This window comes from Cyphellophora attinorum (genome assembly GCF_001299255.1).
Source record: "Cyphellophora attinorum strain CBS 131958 chromosome Unknown Contig11, whole genome shotgun sequence".
Classification (NCBI taxonomy): Eukaryota; Fungi; Ascomycota; class Eurotiomycetes; order Chaetothyriales; family Cyphellophoraceae; genus Cyphellophora; species Cyphellophora attinorum.
Window position 1 is genome coordinate 323,096 of NW_017253239.1, and position 18,347 is coordinate 341,442.

At 53.4% G+C, this 18,347-nt stretch overlaps 5 protein-coding genes across 5 annotated transcripts; 2 read left to right on the forward strand and 3 right to left on the reverse strand.

Annotated features, from left to right (window-relative positions):
• Positions 1-75: 75 nt before the first annotated feature.
• On the reverse strand, positions 76-1,794 carry AB675_10651 (DNA polymerase iota; the record flags this gene model as incomplete). The annotated part of the gene is made up of 1 exon (XM_018139439.1): positions 76-1,794. The coding sequence occupies one exon, from the start codon at positions 1,792-1,794 to the stop codon at positions 76-78; it is 1,719 nt and encodes a 572-aa protein (XP_018000681.1).
• A 288-nt stretch (positions 1,795-2,082) lies between these two features.
• Positions 2,083-2,910, forward strand: AB675_10652 (Cell division control protein 31; the record flags this gene model as incomplete). The annotated part of the gene is made up of 2 exons (XM_018139440.1): positions 2,083-2,376; positions 2,443-2,910. 2 exons carry the CDS (start codon positions 2,083-2,085, stop codon positions 2,908-2,910), a joined length of 762 nt encoding a protein of 253 aa, XP_018000793.1.
• Positions 2,911-5,580: 2,670 nt separating this feature from the next.
• AB675_10653 (Disintegrin and metalloproteinase domain-containing protein B) lies at positions 5,581-10,342 on the reverse strand (the record flags this gene model as incomplete). Its single annotated transcript, XM_018139441.1, has 2 exons — positions 5,581-7,003; positions 7,920-10,342. The coding sequence occupies 2 exons, from the start codon at positions 10,340-10,342 to the stop codon at positions 5,581-5,583; spliced, it is 3,846 nt and encodes a 1,281-aa protein (XP_018000673.1).
• Positions 10,343-11,626: 1,284 nt separating this feature from the next.
• AB675_10654 (uncharacterized protein) lies at positions 11,627-15,398 on the reverse strand (the record flags this gene model as incomplete). Its single annotated transcript, XM_018139442.1, has 3 exons — positions 11,627-13,167; positions 13,215-15,069; positions 15,117-15,398. 3 exons carry the CDS (start codon positions 15,396-15,398, stop codon positions 11,627-11,629), a joined length of 3,678 nt encoding a protein of 1,225 aa, XP_018000894.1.
• Positions 15,399-17,042: 1,644 nt separating this feature from the next.
• AB675_10655 (Flavohemoprotein) lies at positions 17,043-18,296 on the forward strand (the record flags this gene model as incomplete). The annotated part of the gene is made up of 1 exon (XM_018139443.1): positions 17,043-18,296. The coding sequence occupies one exon, from the start codon at positions 17,043-17,045 to the stop codon at positions 18,294-18,296; it is 1,254 nt and encodes a 417-aa protein (XP_018000760.1).
• Between the last annotated feature and the right edge of the window lie 51 nt (positions 18,297-18,347).

The window sequence follows — 18,347 nt, forward strand, 5'->3', positions numbered from 1 at the left end:
CACGAACGGGAGAATCTTTCTCCTGGGGTCAACTTGCCTGAACGAGGGGGCATTCCGAGAATTCAATATGTTGACTTAGGTGGCTGCCATTATGTGGAATTGCTGGTGAGCAGCCCACGCGAAAGATGGTATATGAGCCTGACAGTCAGGACATGCGTATGGCTCCGAGTCCTCATCGTCATTGTCAGAGTCCCAGGACGACATGCCGTCGTCCGGGTGCGCAGCGACGGGATCGTCAGTATTGCCTGCCTCGGACTCTTCGACCACTCGAAAGTCCTTCAGGATATCATCTTGCCGACGAAACATTCTTCCAATGTCTCTGCCTTCGCTGTCTTTGGTATCCGCTGCGCTCTCCGCCATGTTCGTCACAGCAATGTTGATGAGGGAGATATTCCAGCCCTGACTGGATTCGACATGCATCTTGCGAAAAAGCGAAGTTAAGACCTCGTTGACTAACTTCTCAGCCAGCCCAGACATCTGCTCGTCAAGCTTGAATACGAAGTTGGGCAACGGCGCAGACTTTGATATTCGATGAAAGGTTCGTGGGCGCACACCATCAGCATCCCTAGGAGGTCGCGGTCGTGTGGACAGTCGCAGCGTTCTCGGATGTGCCATCCATCGTTTAGTGCTCGCATCGTCTTCGTCATCCTCGGTTAGATCGACTCGCATGCGATTAATGAGTCTCTCACTCAGCAACAAGAGCTGCTTGCGCACCTCATCGAAATTATGCAGATACTTCATGTAGGAGTCCTCCTGTGATATGGATGCAGGGACGCGGCGCGCTTTCTTGACCTCAGTATTGTCGACTCCATGCAGCAAGCCCCATACCATGCCTCCAATACCTTTCTGCGCACCTGGTCCACCGAGTACCTCCTCGAGCATCTCCGGACCCATGCCCGGGTAGTTCCTTACATCTCCAACCGAGACAGACTCTTTCGTGCTGGCATTGACCATAACCAATCCCTCATTAATGACGGCAGTACGCCCCAGCACTTTTGACCTGATCTTCTGCGCGAGCTTGAATCCGATTCCAGGTATCTTGCCGATATCGTGTGCGTCGATGAACTGAGTTACATTCGATGTGGGTGTGCCAAGTGGTTCATAAGGTGGGATGATTGTCGTTTGGTTGTGCGGCTTGTTGACATTTCCAACAAGCTTTGACAGGACCTTGTTCGGACCTATCCCAACTGTTGCTGTGTATCCGACCTGCGATTCCAGCTCATGTCGTAGATGCCGTGCGAGATGTGATGCCAGATGCAGTCGGAGACGGTCCTCGTCTAGAAGAACGCCTTCACTCGCTATGGCTGGCTGAGTCTGGCCGAAGAGCGCCGTTGCATCGAAGGCGAATCCGATCGTAGGGTCATCCCGGTCCATGCAGAAGAAGGAATTAGTCAAATCGTTCTGACTGAGGAGCTTTGCATTGTAGTCAATCATATCAGTACAATCAAGCCAGACCTCATCGAAGCCCAGGCGCTCAGCGCGATCACTCCATATTCGCTCCCGCAAAAAGCCGTACAGTGCTTTGGAAGCATCCCGGAACCGAGTAAGGTCCTCTCCCAGGATGACTACGGCTTCAGGACATATTCTGACCGCATCGGTCATCAATTGCAGCTTATAGACTCCCCTTTCCCTCGCCTTGTAGTTGCAGGTGCAGACTATTTGTTTCTGCTGGATGATCAATGGAACGGCTTTGAGGGCCGGGTCCTCGTGCTCAACAACGCTTGCATAGAAAGCGTCATAGTCGAAATGTATCAGCCAGCGGCCCGTGTTGAGGGATGGTACTGATGCTTGCATCTCATCTTGATGAATCGTCTGCCAGGAGGATGAAGAGCATCTGCCAGAGTCAGAAGAGTGGTAGGCTATACTTCGTAAATACGTAGAAGGGAAAGTGGAGTCATGGTCACGTGGGAACGAGAAAAATGACGTGAGCTTGGCGGTCCCACAACGCGTCCACTAACTTCAAGTTCGCGTCAGGCGGCCTCTGACTTTGTCACCAGACAAATAATCCACTTTCACCCGTACCGACTTCATACGTATTATCGATATCTGCTTCACTGCATCACCCCTATCATTGATGTAGCTATGTCTGGGGCCCAACAGCCTGCATATGCTCAACGAAATGCCTTCGCGACCTCTTCGAAGCTGCCCGACCGAAGTCGTAATAGTGGCGTAACAGAGGCACCGCAGAACTTCGCGCGATCAGCGTACTCCAGACGTCCAGAAGGTGTGCAATTCGCTCCACAACAACCACCACAACAACCACCACCACAGTCCGCACCACAGTATGGGCAGCAGCCAGCCAGAATGGCACGGCAGACGGAGAACGAGCACGCTGTGGTTCTTACAGACCAGCAGAAAGAGGAGATCGAAGAAGCTGTAAGTAAAATCCCATACAGCGGCCTCCCTGGCCGAATTCTCATGCATTTTCGCTGATGAGACCAGTTTCTGCTTTTTGACCTCGACAACGATGGCATGCTGGCGTTTCACGAACTCCGTGTCGCGTTTCGCGCCATGGGCTTTAAGCTTAGTCGCCCAGAGATCGCGCAACTGATGCAAGAATACGGCATTGTGTCGCCCGCAGCGATAACGCGTCTCAAAGCCAAAGGAATCGAAACAGAAAACCACCACGTGAGCGTGGTCAACATGGTGATGCCAAAGCCACAGTTCCTGCAGCTTGCGGCTGCTAGAATCGTTACCAGAGATCCGTACGAGGAAGTGGAGCGCGCGTACAACATCTTCGACAGCGATGGGAAGGGTTATATCGTCTTTGAGGACCTGAAACGCGTTTGCCTGGAATGCGGAGAGCAGAACGTGAACGAGAGCGAGTTGCATGCCATGATTGACGAGTTCGACTTCGACGGAACTGGAACAGTGGCGAAGGACACATTTATCTCGATCCTCCTCGGCTGAACTGATAGCATATCCAAAATCCATACAGCGGCCTCCCTGGCGAGGTTTTCGTGATCAATATTTTCTACATAGTGTCGCTCAAGTGACGCTCAAGTGACGCTCAACTCAAGCATGCCATTGATCCACGGGCGGATATTAACCCCAACACAGACCTTCAGCGGCCTCCCTGGCGAGATTTTCATGATCAATGTTCTTCACGAAGTGACGCTCAGGTGACGCTCAACTCAAGCATGCCATCAATCCACGGGCGGATGCTAAGCTAGACTTGGACCTTTAGCGGCCTCCCTGGCGAGGTTTTCCTCGTCTAGTTTTCCTACACAGTGACGCTCAAGTGACGCTCATCTCAAGCATGCTGTTAGTCCACAGGCTTTGCCAACCTAGCCTTGGACCCTTCAGCGGCCTCCTTGGTGGAATTTCCATCGTCAGGGTTTCCTACAAAGTGACGCTCATGTGACGCTCATCTCAAGCGTGCCATCAATCCACAGATTATTACCAGCCTAAACTTCGAGGCCTTCAGCGGCCTCCCTGGTCCGGATTTCATGATGAATCGTTCTACAACTTGACACACATCCAGGGGCCTCCCTGACCCAGTCTCATAGCCGTCTCGTTCCTACAAAGTGACGCGCAGCTGACGCCCAAAAGACGATCATCCCAAGCCTGCCCGTTGACTGACGAGCCAATTCTGGATATACAGCGGCCTCCCTGACCCAGTTTCAACGGCCATTTCGTTCGTACAAAGTGACGCTCAACTGAGGCTCAGATGACAATCATCTTAAGCCTGCCCCTGAGTTGGCAACCCAATTCTGCATACACAGCGGCCTCCCTGGGCTTATTTTGATGATGAATCTGTTCCTATCCATCTGCTCTCGGAGATCCATCCAGCGGCCTCCCTAACCCCATGACCATTTTGTTCTTCCGAAATGACGCTCGAGCGATGCCCATCTCAAGCCCGCCCATTGATTGATGGACTGTCTCTATCCCAGATTTGTACCGTCAGCGGCCTCCCTGACCTAATCCCAATAATGAAATCATCACGATGAGCTGACTCTCAAGTAACGCTCGGCTCCAGCCTGCTGACTTCATCAGTGACACGGATTCATGCCTCCAGCCCTCTCCCTGCATTGCATCCGAACTTGCACAGCGGCCTCCCTGGCCCGATTTCCATAATAATCCTGTAACTAACGCTCATCTGAAGCCTGCCTATCAATTATTATCGACGCAACTTCAAATATCCAGTGGCCTCCCGGGCTTTATTTCATGATGATATTGTTCCTGTAAAGTGGCGGTCATCTCAATCCTGCTCGCTAACCAGCAATCCAACATTAGACCTCCAGCAGCCTTCCTGGCCTGATTTGCATAACACTTCTGTTCCTACGCTCACTGTCCTTTGGAAGAGCCTGCCCACTTGCTAAGAAGGGGTTCAGAACGCGAGAGGCCTCTACACCTTGTTGTTTCATTCGCAGTCGAGGAAGTCTAGGAGAAGTCGTTGAGGAAGCTTGGGAGGAGATCGCCGATCGCCGAGATGCCGGCCGCGTTGACGTCGCATCGAAGGCCCGTAGGAGGATGCTAACTGTCTGCTGTCGATATGGTCAGATGTAACACCCAGCACTGCCGCAATGTGGCCTCCTGTCGCTGGGATAGCGGACCGATGCTGGATCTTCAGTGCCCTCCCTGGTCGTTATAGCCACAATGAGTTGTGCCTTCCAGGTAGTGCTCAAGTTGTGGTCCACCTCAAGGCTACTAAGCGATGAGTAAAACGTTCTGACGCCTCCAGCGCCCGCCTTGGCTGGAAGAGGTCACGATGCATTGTTCATTCACGCAACGATCGAGTGGAAACCATCTCAAGGCTGCTGATTTGGCCAGCGAGATGTCGAGACCTGACCGTCCTGAATGTATTTTACCGTCCTGGCCACAGGATGTTATCGTAACCATCGATGGAGCTGACGTCAATGCCTCTTCAGGCACGGCCAGCTTTTCCGGGCCAGCACGGGGAGTCCATTCTCGAGCATGGCAATTCATGCACATGCCATCTGCTTGACTGTTTGCCCATCACGTCAAGTACACTATTGCTGCACGGTCATGCGTTCCTCAATGCACTACGATCAGGGAAGAGTAGATTGTGATGGCAACGTATGAAAAGGCTCTCTGCCAGTCGAACTCGGGGTGTGAGGCAGGTGAGAGCTGGACCGTGCTATGATCGGGTAAGAGTTGTCAGTCAATGGCAGGTATGATCGGGCAGGTGACCTGCCGCTTTCGGAGATTCGCAATCTTTCATTCGTTCCGCAGGAGATGAATTCTTCCTGGACCGGACAAGACCTATCCCGAAGATTGCGACGACTTTAGCGAAGCAAACAAAAGACAGGCTGTATCTCAAATGCGTCGAACTAGTCATCGTCGCTCTCATTGTCGACGGCAGCAACGATTAGGAGGTAGCTCGGCGTCCTTGACGTCCGCAGTTCCGGAGCAGTGAATGTATCGCGAAATTATGCCCGCGTAAGGTAGCCACGGCAAATGGTGTGTCCCTTCTTCAGCAGCTAGGCTGCTCCTTTCCTGACCCCATCCTGCTACACATCATCTCGTCTCCACGTTCTTTGATCTTCGCCCGCCGGATGTGTTTTCACAACGTTCATCGACGGGCGGAGAGGGGCCAAATCTGTATCCCTGGAAAGCTCAGCCTTTCCCAGACTGAGCACGGCCATTATCGGCGCCAATGTTGTGCGCATCGCCACGACCGAAGACCTTCCAGCCACCTATCCAAGTTCCAGTAACACCGATTTTGTCCTCACCAGCACTTTCATTGTAGTCCAACACAGCAAAGTCCGCGCGCCGCCCGACCTCCAGGCGACCTCTGTGAGCCTCGCCCATCATATCTGCCACATTCTGACTTACCGCCTTGACCGCAATGACCAACTTCCGCTCCTCAGCTTCCCGACTGCTCGTCTCCGGCTTTTCCCTCCTGATGTCGGGCGCAATCTTCGTCATCTCCCGCACCACGCTATCCAGAAGCACGCAACTCCCAATCAGCGTACCAGTGCCCTCCTTCACAACCTTATTCCCAATCTTCACTTGCCTCCCCACAATCTGTTCGTTGCCCTCGTACGTTCCATCTGGAAGTCCAGCAAGCTCGATCGCATCCGTGATGCCTATACACCGGCCTCCACCAAGCCCATCCTGATCCAGACCTAATTTGATAGCCAGACCGAGAGTCAATGGATGAAGATGAACGCCATCCGCTATAGTCGAGTAGTAAACCTGCCGCTCTTCCTCGAGCATCAAACCAGCAACACCAGGGTCGCGACCCGTCCAGCCGTTCATGGCGTTGAAGGTGTGAGTGATCATCGTTGCTCCCACCGCGATAGCAGCACTTGCTCGAGCATACGTAGCTGTAGTATGTCCAATCGCGATGCGGATCTGTGGGTATTTCTGCTGCAGCGAAGTGATCATGTCGAGCGCGTGCGGCAGCTCGGGTGCAATGGTGATCATCTTGATGTTGTCCGTGAGGTTTGTGCTTCCGTACAAAACCTCGTAGTCGACGAACCTTGGCTCATGCTGAGCAGTAGTGTTGGCTTTGGAAACTCCCTGATCATAAGCTGACCTCGAGGAGTCCCCCGCAGGCAAGAGCATATACTCAGCCGCATGAGCTCCCTTCTTCTCCGGTGCAAGGTACGGACCTTCACAATGTGCTCCAATCAACGTTGCTCCCTCCAGCTTGCCATCCACGTTCCTAAATTCTCTGGCCTGCAGGCTAGGCAGGATCTCCCGCCACCTCTCACGCGGCACAGTCGGAATGGTCGCCCAAAAAGCTGTCGTACCAGATGAGACAAGCAGTCTCGCACACTTCTGCAGACGGGCGACATCATCCTCGCCTTGACCCTCGTGTGATCTGGAAGCAAGAGTAGTGAAGTGCACACCAGCCATGCCATTCGTCTGCAGATCTAGAAACCCCGGAGCGAGAATCTGGCCATGTAGGTCAATTCTGGCTTCAGGAGCGACGTCTTCCTCCGGATCCGGAAACCCATCTTCATCAACTGTGAGCGAAGTGATCAGACCTGTGCGTCTGCTGAAGCTCAGAGATCCAGGCTTTGGCACGGCGCTGCTTGGAGGATCAGCCTGGCGTTGAAGATGGCAACTACAGCATCGGGCGCCTCTGCCATCGTGCTGAAATCTTGAAGCCGGTGCTAGAGCCCTCCTCACTGTGCTATGACTCCTGTCTCCGGCACCCTATCGCATGAACAATTTGTGTTCATTAGAGCAATTACTCGGGAGCCATGTTCGACCCAGACAGGGGCAGCGGCGGTCTAGTAGGAAGCCAGGTACACTTATATTCGAGGTTCTTATAGTTGTAAGTGCGGGTTGGGCAAATGGTGTCGTGCAGAGCTCGCTGTCCAAAGACTGGTTGTGGCCGAGGCCTGCTAGTAGTATGTTCGAGGTTACGTACCTATTCGTGGCCGAGCAGGAACGTCCGAGCCAGTCGGGATGGTAATCTGACGACATGCAGTAGATCTATGGCATTGTCATCCGGTTTGACCAAACACCCACGTGCGCCGAAACCCTATCTATCAAACGTGAGGGTGCGCGCATATTCTTTAGCCCCGTGTGCTGTGACTGATGACTCGGGCTTCTGTCGTGAAGCGCCTCGCCGCGAGGAGGAAGAACAGATCAGGGCAGCAGATACGGCAAGTGCGATTGCAGCGATCTCGAAATTGCCATGGAGGGTTGGTGGTCGGTTTCATATTAATACGTATAGCTGACTGGCTTGGCAGCCGGTCAGTTTCTTTCTGTCCCACTCTCCGCAGTCCAACTTCATCGGACCTGCCTTTCAAGTTGTTCACGGATGACTATCAGAGTCCTTCCCAACCCACCCAGCATCCCATGATGCTGATGATGAAACCGTCTGTACAGGTCTCCACCAGCTCATCTCCTTCTATGACTACATAACACAAAAAGCGCTTTCGTTACAAGTCGTGACATGATGCAATCCTCCCTGATGGGGCTTCTACTATGCGTACCTGACACTTCCTCGGGGCCCATAGTTTGTGTTGTAAGCGGGGGCTGGCGGTGCTGGATAGCTCGGCGCCGGATAGCCCCAGGACTGTTGCTGGGCCGGAGGCGGAGGACTGCCGTAGCCTCCAGCATTATACTGTGGCGGTATGGGAGGCCCGTTCCACCCACCATTTCGGCTCTGGCGCATGGCAGGAGAGATCGGTTTCCTAGCTGGCCGTCTTCTCCGTCGGCGGCATGATCGAACTATACAGCTCAGGATTGCGATGACAAGGAGGCCTCCCAGTACAGCAATGACCGGAATGAGCCAATTCTTGTTATCGTCGAAGAACGACGATATTTGGCCACCAACACTGCTTCCACTGCAGACGCCGTTGTTGCATTTGCCACCACCACCGCAGTCTGTGCCGTCCAGGAAGTTCTGTCTCATACTGTAGCAGGTATTTGCTCCGAAATCTGGTGACGCACAGGATAGCTGGCATGTCTGTGAATTACACGCGTAGGTGTCGTTGTCGGCTGTATAAGAACCCATGACTGTGCGACATTGCAGATCTCGAGACGTACATTGACCGCTGGCGCACTTCAGACCGTTACCACAATCGGAGCCATCAGCGGAGTTCGAGTCTGGAGGACATGTGCCGTTGTTACCCGGACAGACTTCTTGTGGATCACATGAACTGGTAGATGCACGGCAGACAGTGCCAGCACCTGCGAATTGACACTGACTTGTGCAGCATCCTTCGTTGGACGGGTCGCAGAAAGCGCCCGTGTTGAATTTGCAGGTCTGCGGATTGCAGCAGGCGTTTCCAGCACAACCTTCGGTACCGCCGCAGTCGCAATCTTCGCCTGCCTCAACGATGCCGTTACCGCACTGGTTCCCGGTAATAACGGTAACATCTCTGTTGTCGGTCAAACAACTCGAAGTGACCGAGCCGCGCAGAATGGCCTGACAAATATTGCCAACGGAGCAAGGCGAAAAGTCGGTGATGCCGCTTGCAGAGAACGGGTTCATGAGGTATTTGGCGTTGGCGTCACACACACTTGACGAGAGCGGACAGCATTGGCCAGAATTGACAAAATTTGAATCCTGGCAGGCACTTGAGTCGCAGTCATGCACAGCGCCGAAGGTATGTCCGGTCTCGTGCGCGAAGACCTGCCATTCGGTCGGGGTCCGAGCAACAACGTTGGCGCCAGTCACGGTCTGAGCGTTACTACCCGAGCCTTGTGAAGTGGCGCCGGCATTACACAACTGACCCAGCCAGGCGAGACCGACTTCGGCACCAGTGTTGCATGTTGTCCATAGCGACCAATACGCATTGGAATCGCCTCGAGATCCGCGCCACTGGGAGAAGGTGTTCAGGCGGTCTGTTATAGTGCCGCCGTTACAGCCAATATTCCAAGGTGCTTGTTGTGAGGCCGTTCCTGGACACTCGGCATCCGACACTGTGAGGTTCCTTAGACCAAGGGTGATATTGAAAGTTGACTGGTACAGGTCTGAGGCGGTGTTGACCTGGTTGATAATGTTCTGCCGGACCGAATCTGTCGAGTTGAAATCTGCAGTGTAGGTGCAGTCGGTGGCAATACCGACCAATGCTACTTTTCGAGTTGTTGGGCACCCAGCTGTGTTGCCGATGTTATCCCTCAAATTGCTCAGGCCAGAATTTCCGTTTCCAGCTCCACCACCGTCAATATTTTGTCGTTTCCCGAGGATGTTTGAGATGGGCATGGCGCCCCAGTATCCTTCGTCTCGTTTCAGCATCCGAGTGTACACAGGTTGGCTTAGATCTCGGTTGAAGTCAAGCAAATCAGATCTGCAGCTCAGCAATCCGTCTTCTCTCTTTCGTAGCTCAGTGTGAACAGGGTCTTGGCTGATATCGGAATCTCGCCACATGACCATGTACTCGTCCTCGTGCTCCTCGATGAGGGGATCTTGGACGTGCTTCGTCCGCATATAGTTCGTCTTCATGCTGATGTGATGATGATCCCGTAGAATGGTAAAGGCGCCCTCAAACAATGGCACGACTCCGTCGCGTGCCACGGTGATACGTGCCCAACCAACATGATTCGAGTTCCCGTTGTCGTCGACTAAGAACGCTTGGCCCTGGTAGACTTTGTGATCCATGCGGTTGATCTTTTCGGCATACTTGATGTTGCCGTCCTTGTCCAGAATCTCGACGTGAGCGTCTTCGTGGAGAATATCATGATTCGGCTCTAATGATAATCGGATGTGCTGTGAATGTCTATGTAGGTCGAAGGTGAGGTCGAAGCTGGAGTATGCGTTCACTCTTCCAGCAGGTGTTTCTATTCGTGGTGATTCAATGAGTGTGAGGTAGTTGAGGGGATTCCTCGATCTGGATTTGGCGTCAACAGAGGTCGCCCCGAGGAGACATATTGTGGCCAGGACCGAGGTCAGGCTCTGGAGGAAGCGCATAGCGCTTTAGAGAAGGGTATAAAAGATTAAGTATCGGCGTGTGTTATTGCTGCATTGGTGTGTACTCTGATCTGGACTAGGATACCTGCTCGACGGCTCGTTGCGGGCTTGATTCTGGTTTCGATGAGGCTCAGCACGGTACTCCGGCTTCGATGCGGCTTGGGGTATCGTAGTTCTGCCTTCAGAATGGCTTACTGGCGCCGAACAGGGCGTGAAAAGGTCTGACGATAGGTGTGGTGTTCCTCCAGAGTCCTTCTGTGCCAAATCGACAGCCTCGGAGTTCGGAGTCGAATGGAGCAGCGGCTGACAGTAGCGATCGGAAAGAGGGTATAGCGAGAGCGGACAGTGAATGTGGTATGTGGGATCTGCGACAACTGAGTGTTATCGGCTGTTCGTAGAACGATTGAGTGATAGAGATAGAGGAGACGGGAAGGATGCAGATGGTGATGTAGAGTGTCTCATCGGGCGCCGGACGGACGTTACTGCCACAGACGAGTCCAACCCAAACCACCGGCCTGGAGTGGGGAAGCAGCTGCGGCGTGCGCAGTGTAGGGAGGCGCAGACCTTCCGAACTTTTCCTGGGGCTGGGCGCCGGCAACCGCTAACTACTACACCCACGGTCTAAAAGAAGCAACGATTGGGCTTCACACCTCTCTCGGAACAACCGGCCTTGGCTACAGGCCTTAGTGCGTTCGTCAACTTGCGTCTGAACGAGTCTACGCGTCAGTCCAGGTCTTAGCATACACCATTGTACATCAAATCATGCATTCTTCCACATGACCTTTGTCGCCGCCCACGCAATCTAGCATCGCAGTGCTTACACAATGTTGACGGGAACATGAATCGCATTATGGTGTTCGGGCAGCGTCTTTCTGCGGCCGGCAGCCTGACAGTCCCGAGGTTTCAAGTCCTCGCAGCCGCCGTATCATTGGGTCACAAGCGAAGTTCCCATAAAAGGTCACTCCTTGGCTTCAAGTTCATGCAGACAACGATGTTCCGAGCACCCCTTGCTCGCCTACCAAACCCTCCAACGCATCGACTGTAAACCTCGTCGTTGCACATCAGCTAGTGGTAGAGTGATATGCGCCTTTCGAAACGTCTGTAGTTGATGCGCAGCGTGGACAGTTCATAGCTTTATTGTTGACATTGGTATTGATGCTTCTTAGCTTCGTAATCCAAATCGGCGGATCTGAAACTGCTACAAAATCAACCCGTTTCAGCTCTTCGCCAGCTTCCAAACAAGAGTCCTCCGCCCGTGAACAATATCAATATTTAACTCATCGTTCAAGCCTCCGTCTCAACGCCTGGCTCACGTCCTCCAAGTCCGCCGGTGAACCGCTTCTTAAGCTTGTTCAGACCAAACTTGCCTTCGTCCTTTGCAAATGTCACATTCCGCGCCGGCATCCATTGTGCCAGTCCGCGGTGCTTGCGCTTCTCTGCACGTTTGTCCGCCTTCTCCTGCCACTTCGCATCGCGCTTAGTGGCCGGTGATGCCGCAGAGTCGGTCGTCATGGTCGTGTACCCAGTATTGGCGCTGTCCATGCTCTGTCGCAGCCTCTCGCTACTACCACCGCTGCCAATGCTCTGCCGAGCGTTGCGATTCTTGAATCCGCCAGTGGGCGCGTTACTTGCATCAGTCACGCCAAGATCAGAGCTCGAATCGCTGTCTGGCTGATCGTCCGGATCATCGTCATCGGAAGGATTGATGGGGTCGTGAGGAGGTGCATCTTTGCCCGGCTCGGCAATCTTCTCGAGCTTGGAGTTCGTATAGGCCCGTGGACTGTCGCCGAACGCACCTGACCAGTCTTCGCCGTTCCTCGTCAGCCACTGCTTACGTTCTCTCGGGTCCATCTCCTTGAGAACGTCACGACCTTGGGTCAATGAGCGGTTGTGTAGCTCCTGCACACTCTCAGGCACCTCAGCCTCAACGACGCGTTGCCTCACGCCTTCTCCGAGACAAGTCTCCCACGACTCGTAGGTCTCTCGAGTATCGTTGTCTACCACGAAGGCGCGATGTGCCTCATCCATCCCAGCCTTGAATCGTCCCCGGAATTGCAGTCTTCCGACCTCTTGAAGATCTTCAAGACCAGGAACCTCTTTCGCTGTGATGTTTCGTTCTGTTATGTAATTTTGCACCAGACGGGAGCCAAGCTTGGTGGTCCAAATGGGAATGTCCAGAGGAGTCTCCTCATTGTCCACCAGGTGCTGTAGCCATATCGTGGCATAAGCTGCAGCGCCACGCTTACCAGTGACGTGGAACTCGAAGACGATTGGCGATCGATAACGGTGCTTGACTGGCATTCGTACCTGCTTGTTGGAAGCTGCAGAGATGTCCCAGTACACTCCATCACCTTCGTCAGTCTTGTGGCAGTCTGTGCGAGGTATCTTGCCGGTACTGCCCCCCGTACGGAGCTTGATCTTTGCGTTCTTCGCCCAGCCAGTCGCCAAGATGCGATCAGACAAAAACTCGAACGTACCCACTTCCCATCCGAGCATGTTTGGTGGCAGACGTGTTTCGACGCTGCGGAAGAGGAGCGAAATACGGACGCGTCCAAAGCCGATGCCGCCATCTAGTGGGTACCATCGAGTGACTTGTGAGCTCTTGGTCAAGATGTCAGTCACCTTCAGCGGCACCACTCCGAGAATCGGGTCATGTTCACGATTGCGCTGGTCGCGAACCGTGACTGTGACTAATGCTGAACGCCAATCGCGGATGAATCGCTCTGTACCAGCGTTGAAGATGGGTTTGCTGCTCACAGCCTTTGCACGTGTCCGATACACAAGACCATCATTGACCAGAATCGTGCAGTAAGATGTTGGCAATTCTGGCGTAGGTCAGTGTCTGATGCTCAAGGTGGGCTCGCTGACTTACTCTTGGATTCCTCCTCCGTTGCCTCGCCGTATGGTTTGGCGGGCTCGAATTCCTTACCTTTGCGGTTGCCATCACTGCCCTTGATGTTCTCGAGCTCGAGATTGACAATCTGATGCACAATCACGCTGAGTATGCCAGACGGCCAAAGCGGATCGGGAGGAGTATGAGCAACAGCATCCGCAGTACTCGTATCCAGCGTGCCTTTGTCCTCTTGGAACTGCGGGTCGTCTTTGAGTGAGGCAGGGAGCTTGTCATCCTTGCCATCAGTGCGCAGTGCTGGGCGGAATTGAGGTTTGCCAAAATAGCCGACCTCCCAATGGAGCTCACCGGGCATGTCAGTACCTTCCTGCATACCACTCAGCCTCGAAACCTGCGGGTACATTTTTCCTGGATGCTGGATCATCTTCTGAATTGACAGCTCGACCTTGCCGACAATGTCGTCGGCTGTGTTGCGATCAGAATCCCAGAGCTCAACGCTCAGCTGCTCATCGGCTTTGATCAATTCGGGTGTGACCAGCAGTGCAGCGGTCTCTTCCCACAAAGGATTCAGATCATCTGTGATGACACGCGTGCAGTACATGGGTTTGCCGTATTTCGAGAACGACAGATTGATGTACGGGTCGCTGCCACCTCCCTCGGACCCACGTCGATCCTGTTTGCTGAGACCGACAGCACGATGGATTCTTACCCACATGACACCGATTGCCTGGGTCTCTTTGGTGATGTCGTCTCCTTGCAGCATTGCCTTGAGATCGAGCTGCATGGACTTCGGTGCGACGTATAGAGACGCGGCTGCTGCAACAGCGTAATTGACAAAATTCGAAATGAGCGGGAGGTTCAAGATATTGACGCCGCGTTTGACCATGGGGATGCATCCAGCCTGGACATGAGGCACGCCCATCAGGGTAAATGTGAGAGACTTCGCATAAGGCGGCTCAGGCGTCATCTGCAACCGAAGGCGAACTGTGCCAACCAGTTCTTGAAGCTCGACGAAGATAGGCAAGGGCACTCCGATCAGGCCCTTGACGCCCAAGTAGAACACCAGATTCATGTGCATGTTGCGCGCCCTTCCTGCAACGCTTGAACCCGTTGGTTTTGCATGATAGGCAAAGGCAACCTCGAGGTTGTAGTATTCGCCACCTTCCTCATCTGCAGCGGCTTCCTGTGGATCCTTCGTCTTCTTATTCTCTTCGTGTATGCTCTTCTTCAAGTCCTTGACCTTACTGTCAGGCAAAGATCGCATGCTGAGAATTCTGAGCGGATTGCTGCCCTGGTCGATCTCGGCTACTCTGACGTTGTTGATCACTCTTGGAACGGAAGCCTGCATCACATCTTCGAGCGTGTCGGCCACACCTGCGAACATGTCAGGATTGATCAGACCCCAGACGACGTTAAGCAGGGAGTTCATCCACTCGACAGATTCCGGCAAGAGGTTCGCTGTGGCTGTCTCTCCGCGACTTTGCTCGCTGCTCCACTCAACTTCGCGCCCGCTCCTGACCACCTCCTTCATCCACAGCCAGACTGCAGATGAGATGCACATTCCGAGAGGAATCAGCCCTTTCAGAGCACCACCAAACATCTTGCCCATTATGATGATGGCAACCAGAATGGCAACACACAGGCCTCCAGCCCGTTGCTCGAGGGCCTTGAACATAGGCTCATAGCTCACCGATGGTGTAGGGTGGAAGAGGATGTTGGTCTTCTCGCCATGAATAGGCACGTCTGATGTGCTGCCCTCAGCAATTGGGTCTGGTGGCGCTGTAATGTCCTGCTTTTCTTTGTACTCTGGATTCTTCTGTGACGCGGACGTGGCGACCGTTGTCTCTCGGCCAAGATTGGCGTTGGGCACGGATAGCTGGGAGCATATTAGATCAGTCACACTGGAGACTTGCTTGGACGTACTTGTGGGTTGTCGACATTCTTCATGTACTTCTTGCCGACGTCTGCGATCACCACTTGGTTGCCGGTCACAGGATCTGTGACGGTCTTGCCCTGCTCTGTGCGTTTCTCATTCTGATGAGCAACGACCTTGTCTTGTTGATTGCTAGATGAGATCTCTTGGTCGATCTGCTGATCTCGGGCGGCCTTGTCCTTGTCGAGACGCTGGACGAGTTCTTTGATGTTTGGAATCTTATTCTGTCCGCTCCATGGCTGGCCAGACTTTTGCTGGTCTGGGTGTGACATGCTGGGCGGGTGCCACAGGGAGGCTGAAAGAGGGAACTAGGAACTCGAGACCTTTAGCCCAAGGATGAGTGTGCGACTGCTTCCTGCCGTGCGGTCGCAACGCGATCACCAAGTCACTAAAGGAATGAACGACAAACGTCTTGGAGTCCAGAGGCGCTGGAGATTGCTACGAATATCGATTCTAGGGTGTCAGAACTTGAAGCTGTAGTGGTCAAACACGCGTCTGGTAGATTATTTGACGTCACTCTTCACTGACAGTCTGGGCCTGCTTGTTTCTCTACTCCATAGTTCGGCTACACTGTCGCAGCCCGGGGGCGTGATTGGTGTGGAAGCACGACCGCCGAGAGGTTCATCGTTCTGGGCATGCCTAGCTGTGATCCGCGCTCGATCCTTGACGACTTCGATGGCAGATGCCCCTAAATTCGCGATGAGCATTCGCCTATCCACAAGCGAGAACTTGATTAAAGCACAGCAGCTGCCGCCAGGCCTTGTTTTCTTTCCCTAGAATATGCAATTTGTGACACGGTGCTACATGCGATATCAATCACAGCTGATGATGGTGTCTGGTCTTCCCGTGCGCCACCGTTCTAGGGCGTAGGAGTTACGACTCGATGGCCACGGAATGCCAGGTTCTCAACGTCATCCGTACATACCAGCAACTTGAATGCCACTAATGGATTCAGCTTCGGCAGATTCATCCTGCCAACGCTGGCGTTGCACTTGGCATCACAATCGCTATGAGCCAGATGATGGGCTGGACTGCCTCTATACTTTCACATAAGTGTCCGACAGCACCTTTGCTCGAACTGCTCATTCGACTGGTGTCATTTACGAATACACATCCAGTTGATGAGCATACTGACCAGTTATATACCACCCGAGTGCCTGACTCAACACCGTCCGACAGATGGTCTTGCGAAGACCGCGGCCCGTCCGTCAGCTTGTCCGAGAGCTAATTGCTCCCCGAATGATACCTGTCTCGTTCAGATATACTGTACTGAGGCCCAGGATACTGCTTCGGGACTTCTCCATCTCAAGGCCAAGCCAGAGTTTCCCAAGTTTTGTTGTACCAAACTCTGTGGCTACCTACCTACCACTTGAAGGCCTTTTCCGAACTGTTACTGTGTGTATCGGTAACATCGACATGAGTATCGGGCTTCCCTGTCTGGAAATTGTGCCTTCTTGAGAATTGACGATTACCTCATACGACATTTTCAATATTCCGCGGCCCGATGAGGAGACTTAACTTACTACCATTCCAGGCCTGCAACGGGGCTCAACGATGCTCGATTCTGGATGCTTTGTGTCGAGACTTGATGAAAGGTTCGTTTGCATGGCTTTATTGTACGAGCGCCGCGGAAACACTTCATCGCCAACTCGAGGTATGTGTTGAACTATATAGTGCTAACGACCAATCCACTGTGAGTGGTCCGATAAACCATGCTCCCCAAGCATTAGGCGACTTTCTTATCGTTCCGACTTCACTGCACTAAGAGAATGTTGATTATATAAATCAACCTTAACGGCCATGGCGGAACGACTCCCAACGCAAAAGGCCTCCCCAGTATACACAATCGCGGTGCCTTCGGCAAACCAGCTTCGACCAAAGTTTCCACCGTTCAACACACTTCGTTCGACTTCGCCATGGGCTCGACCGCTGAATCTGGAGCTGCCCGAAGCTCGCCAGGACTCAGTCCAGAGCAGATAGCAATAGTCAAATCAACGGCGCCCGTACTTGCGGAGCACGGGCTAACGATTACTACTCACTTCTATAAGAGTCTCCTGAGCGCCTGTCCGCACCTCAAGAACGTATTCAACAATGGCCATCAAGCCACTGGTACCCAACAAGCCGCTCTAGCACACGCCGTATGGGCATATGCCGCCAACATTGACAATCTCGGCGCGTTAGGACCGGCTGTGTCTCGCATATCACACAAGCATGCAAGTATGGCGGTCGCTCCGGAGCACTATCCTATCGTCGGAAAGTACCTGCTGGAATCGATCAAGGCAGTTCTTGGCGACGCGGCCACGCAACCTATACTGGACGCCTGGGAGGCTGCGTATGGGCAACTCGCTGAAGTATTCATCTCCACAGAGAAGAACCTATACAAATCCATGACTGAGGCAAAAGGCGGCTGGACTGGCTGGAGAAAATTCAAAGTCGCTCGCAAAGTGCCAGAATCTGACGAGATCACCTCATTCTATTTCGAACCCATCGACGGAAAGGCGCTGCCCACGTACGAACCTGGACAATACATTTCCATACGACTGTACATTCCCGAGCTCGGCCTCTATCAACCACGGCAGTACTCTCTTTCGCAATCGGCCAATGAAAGCCAGTTTCGTATATCAGTCAAAAGGGAGGGAGCTACGTACGACAAGCCAGCAGGCTGCGTGTCCAACTTTCTCCACCGCGAGTTGAGCGAGGGCGACGAGGTGGAGCTCAGCAACCCTCGTGGAGACTTCACCTTGGATGTCACCACAGACAAGCCCGTCGTACTCATTAGCGGCGGGGTCGGGATCACGCCTATGCTCGCTATGTTGGGGCAGTTGACCGAGAACGCGAAGCAAAGAAAGGTGCTCTTCGTACATGCTACTCGGAGTGGCAAGGTCCATGCTATGAAAGACTACGTCAACGAGACTCATTCGCAGAACCCTCAGGTGGGCAAGGCTGTCTTCTATGAGAACATCGGCGAGCATGATGTTCGAGAGATTGACTACGACTACGAGGGCAGACTTGACCTCGAGAAGATCCGAGATCGGGTGCTTCTGCCTGATGCTGACTACTATCTTTGTGGTCCGTCTGGCTTCATGCAGGCACAGCAGAAGAAGCTCGAGTCCATGGGAGTGGCTAAGGAGCGGATACACTCGGAGGTCTTCAACGCAGGAAATCTTTGAGCATCTGACTGGCCGCATTGTCACCGCATGTTGTACCAGGTTTGCGACAAC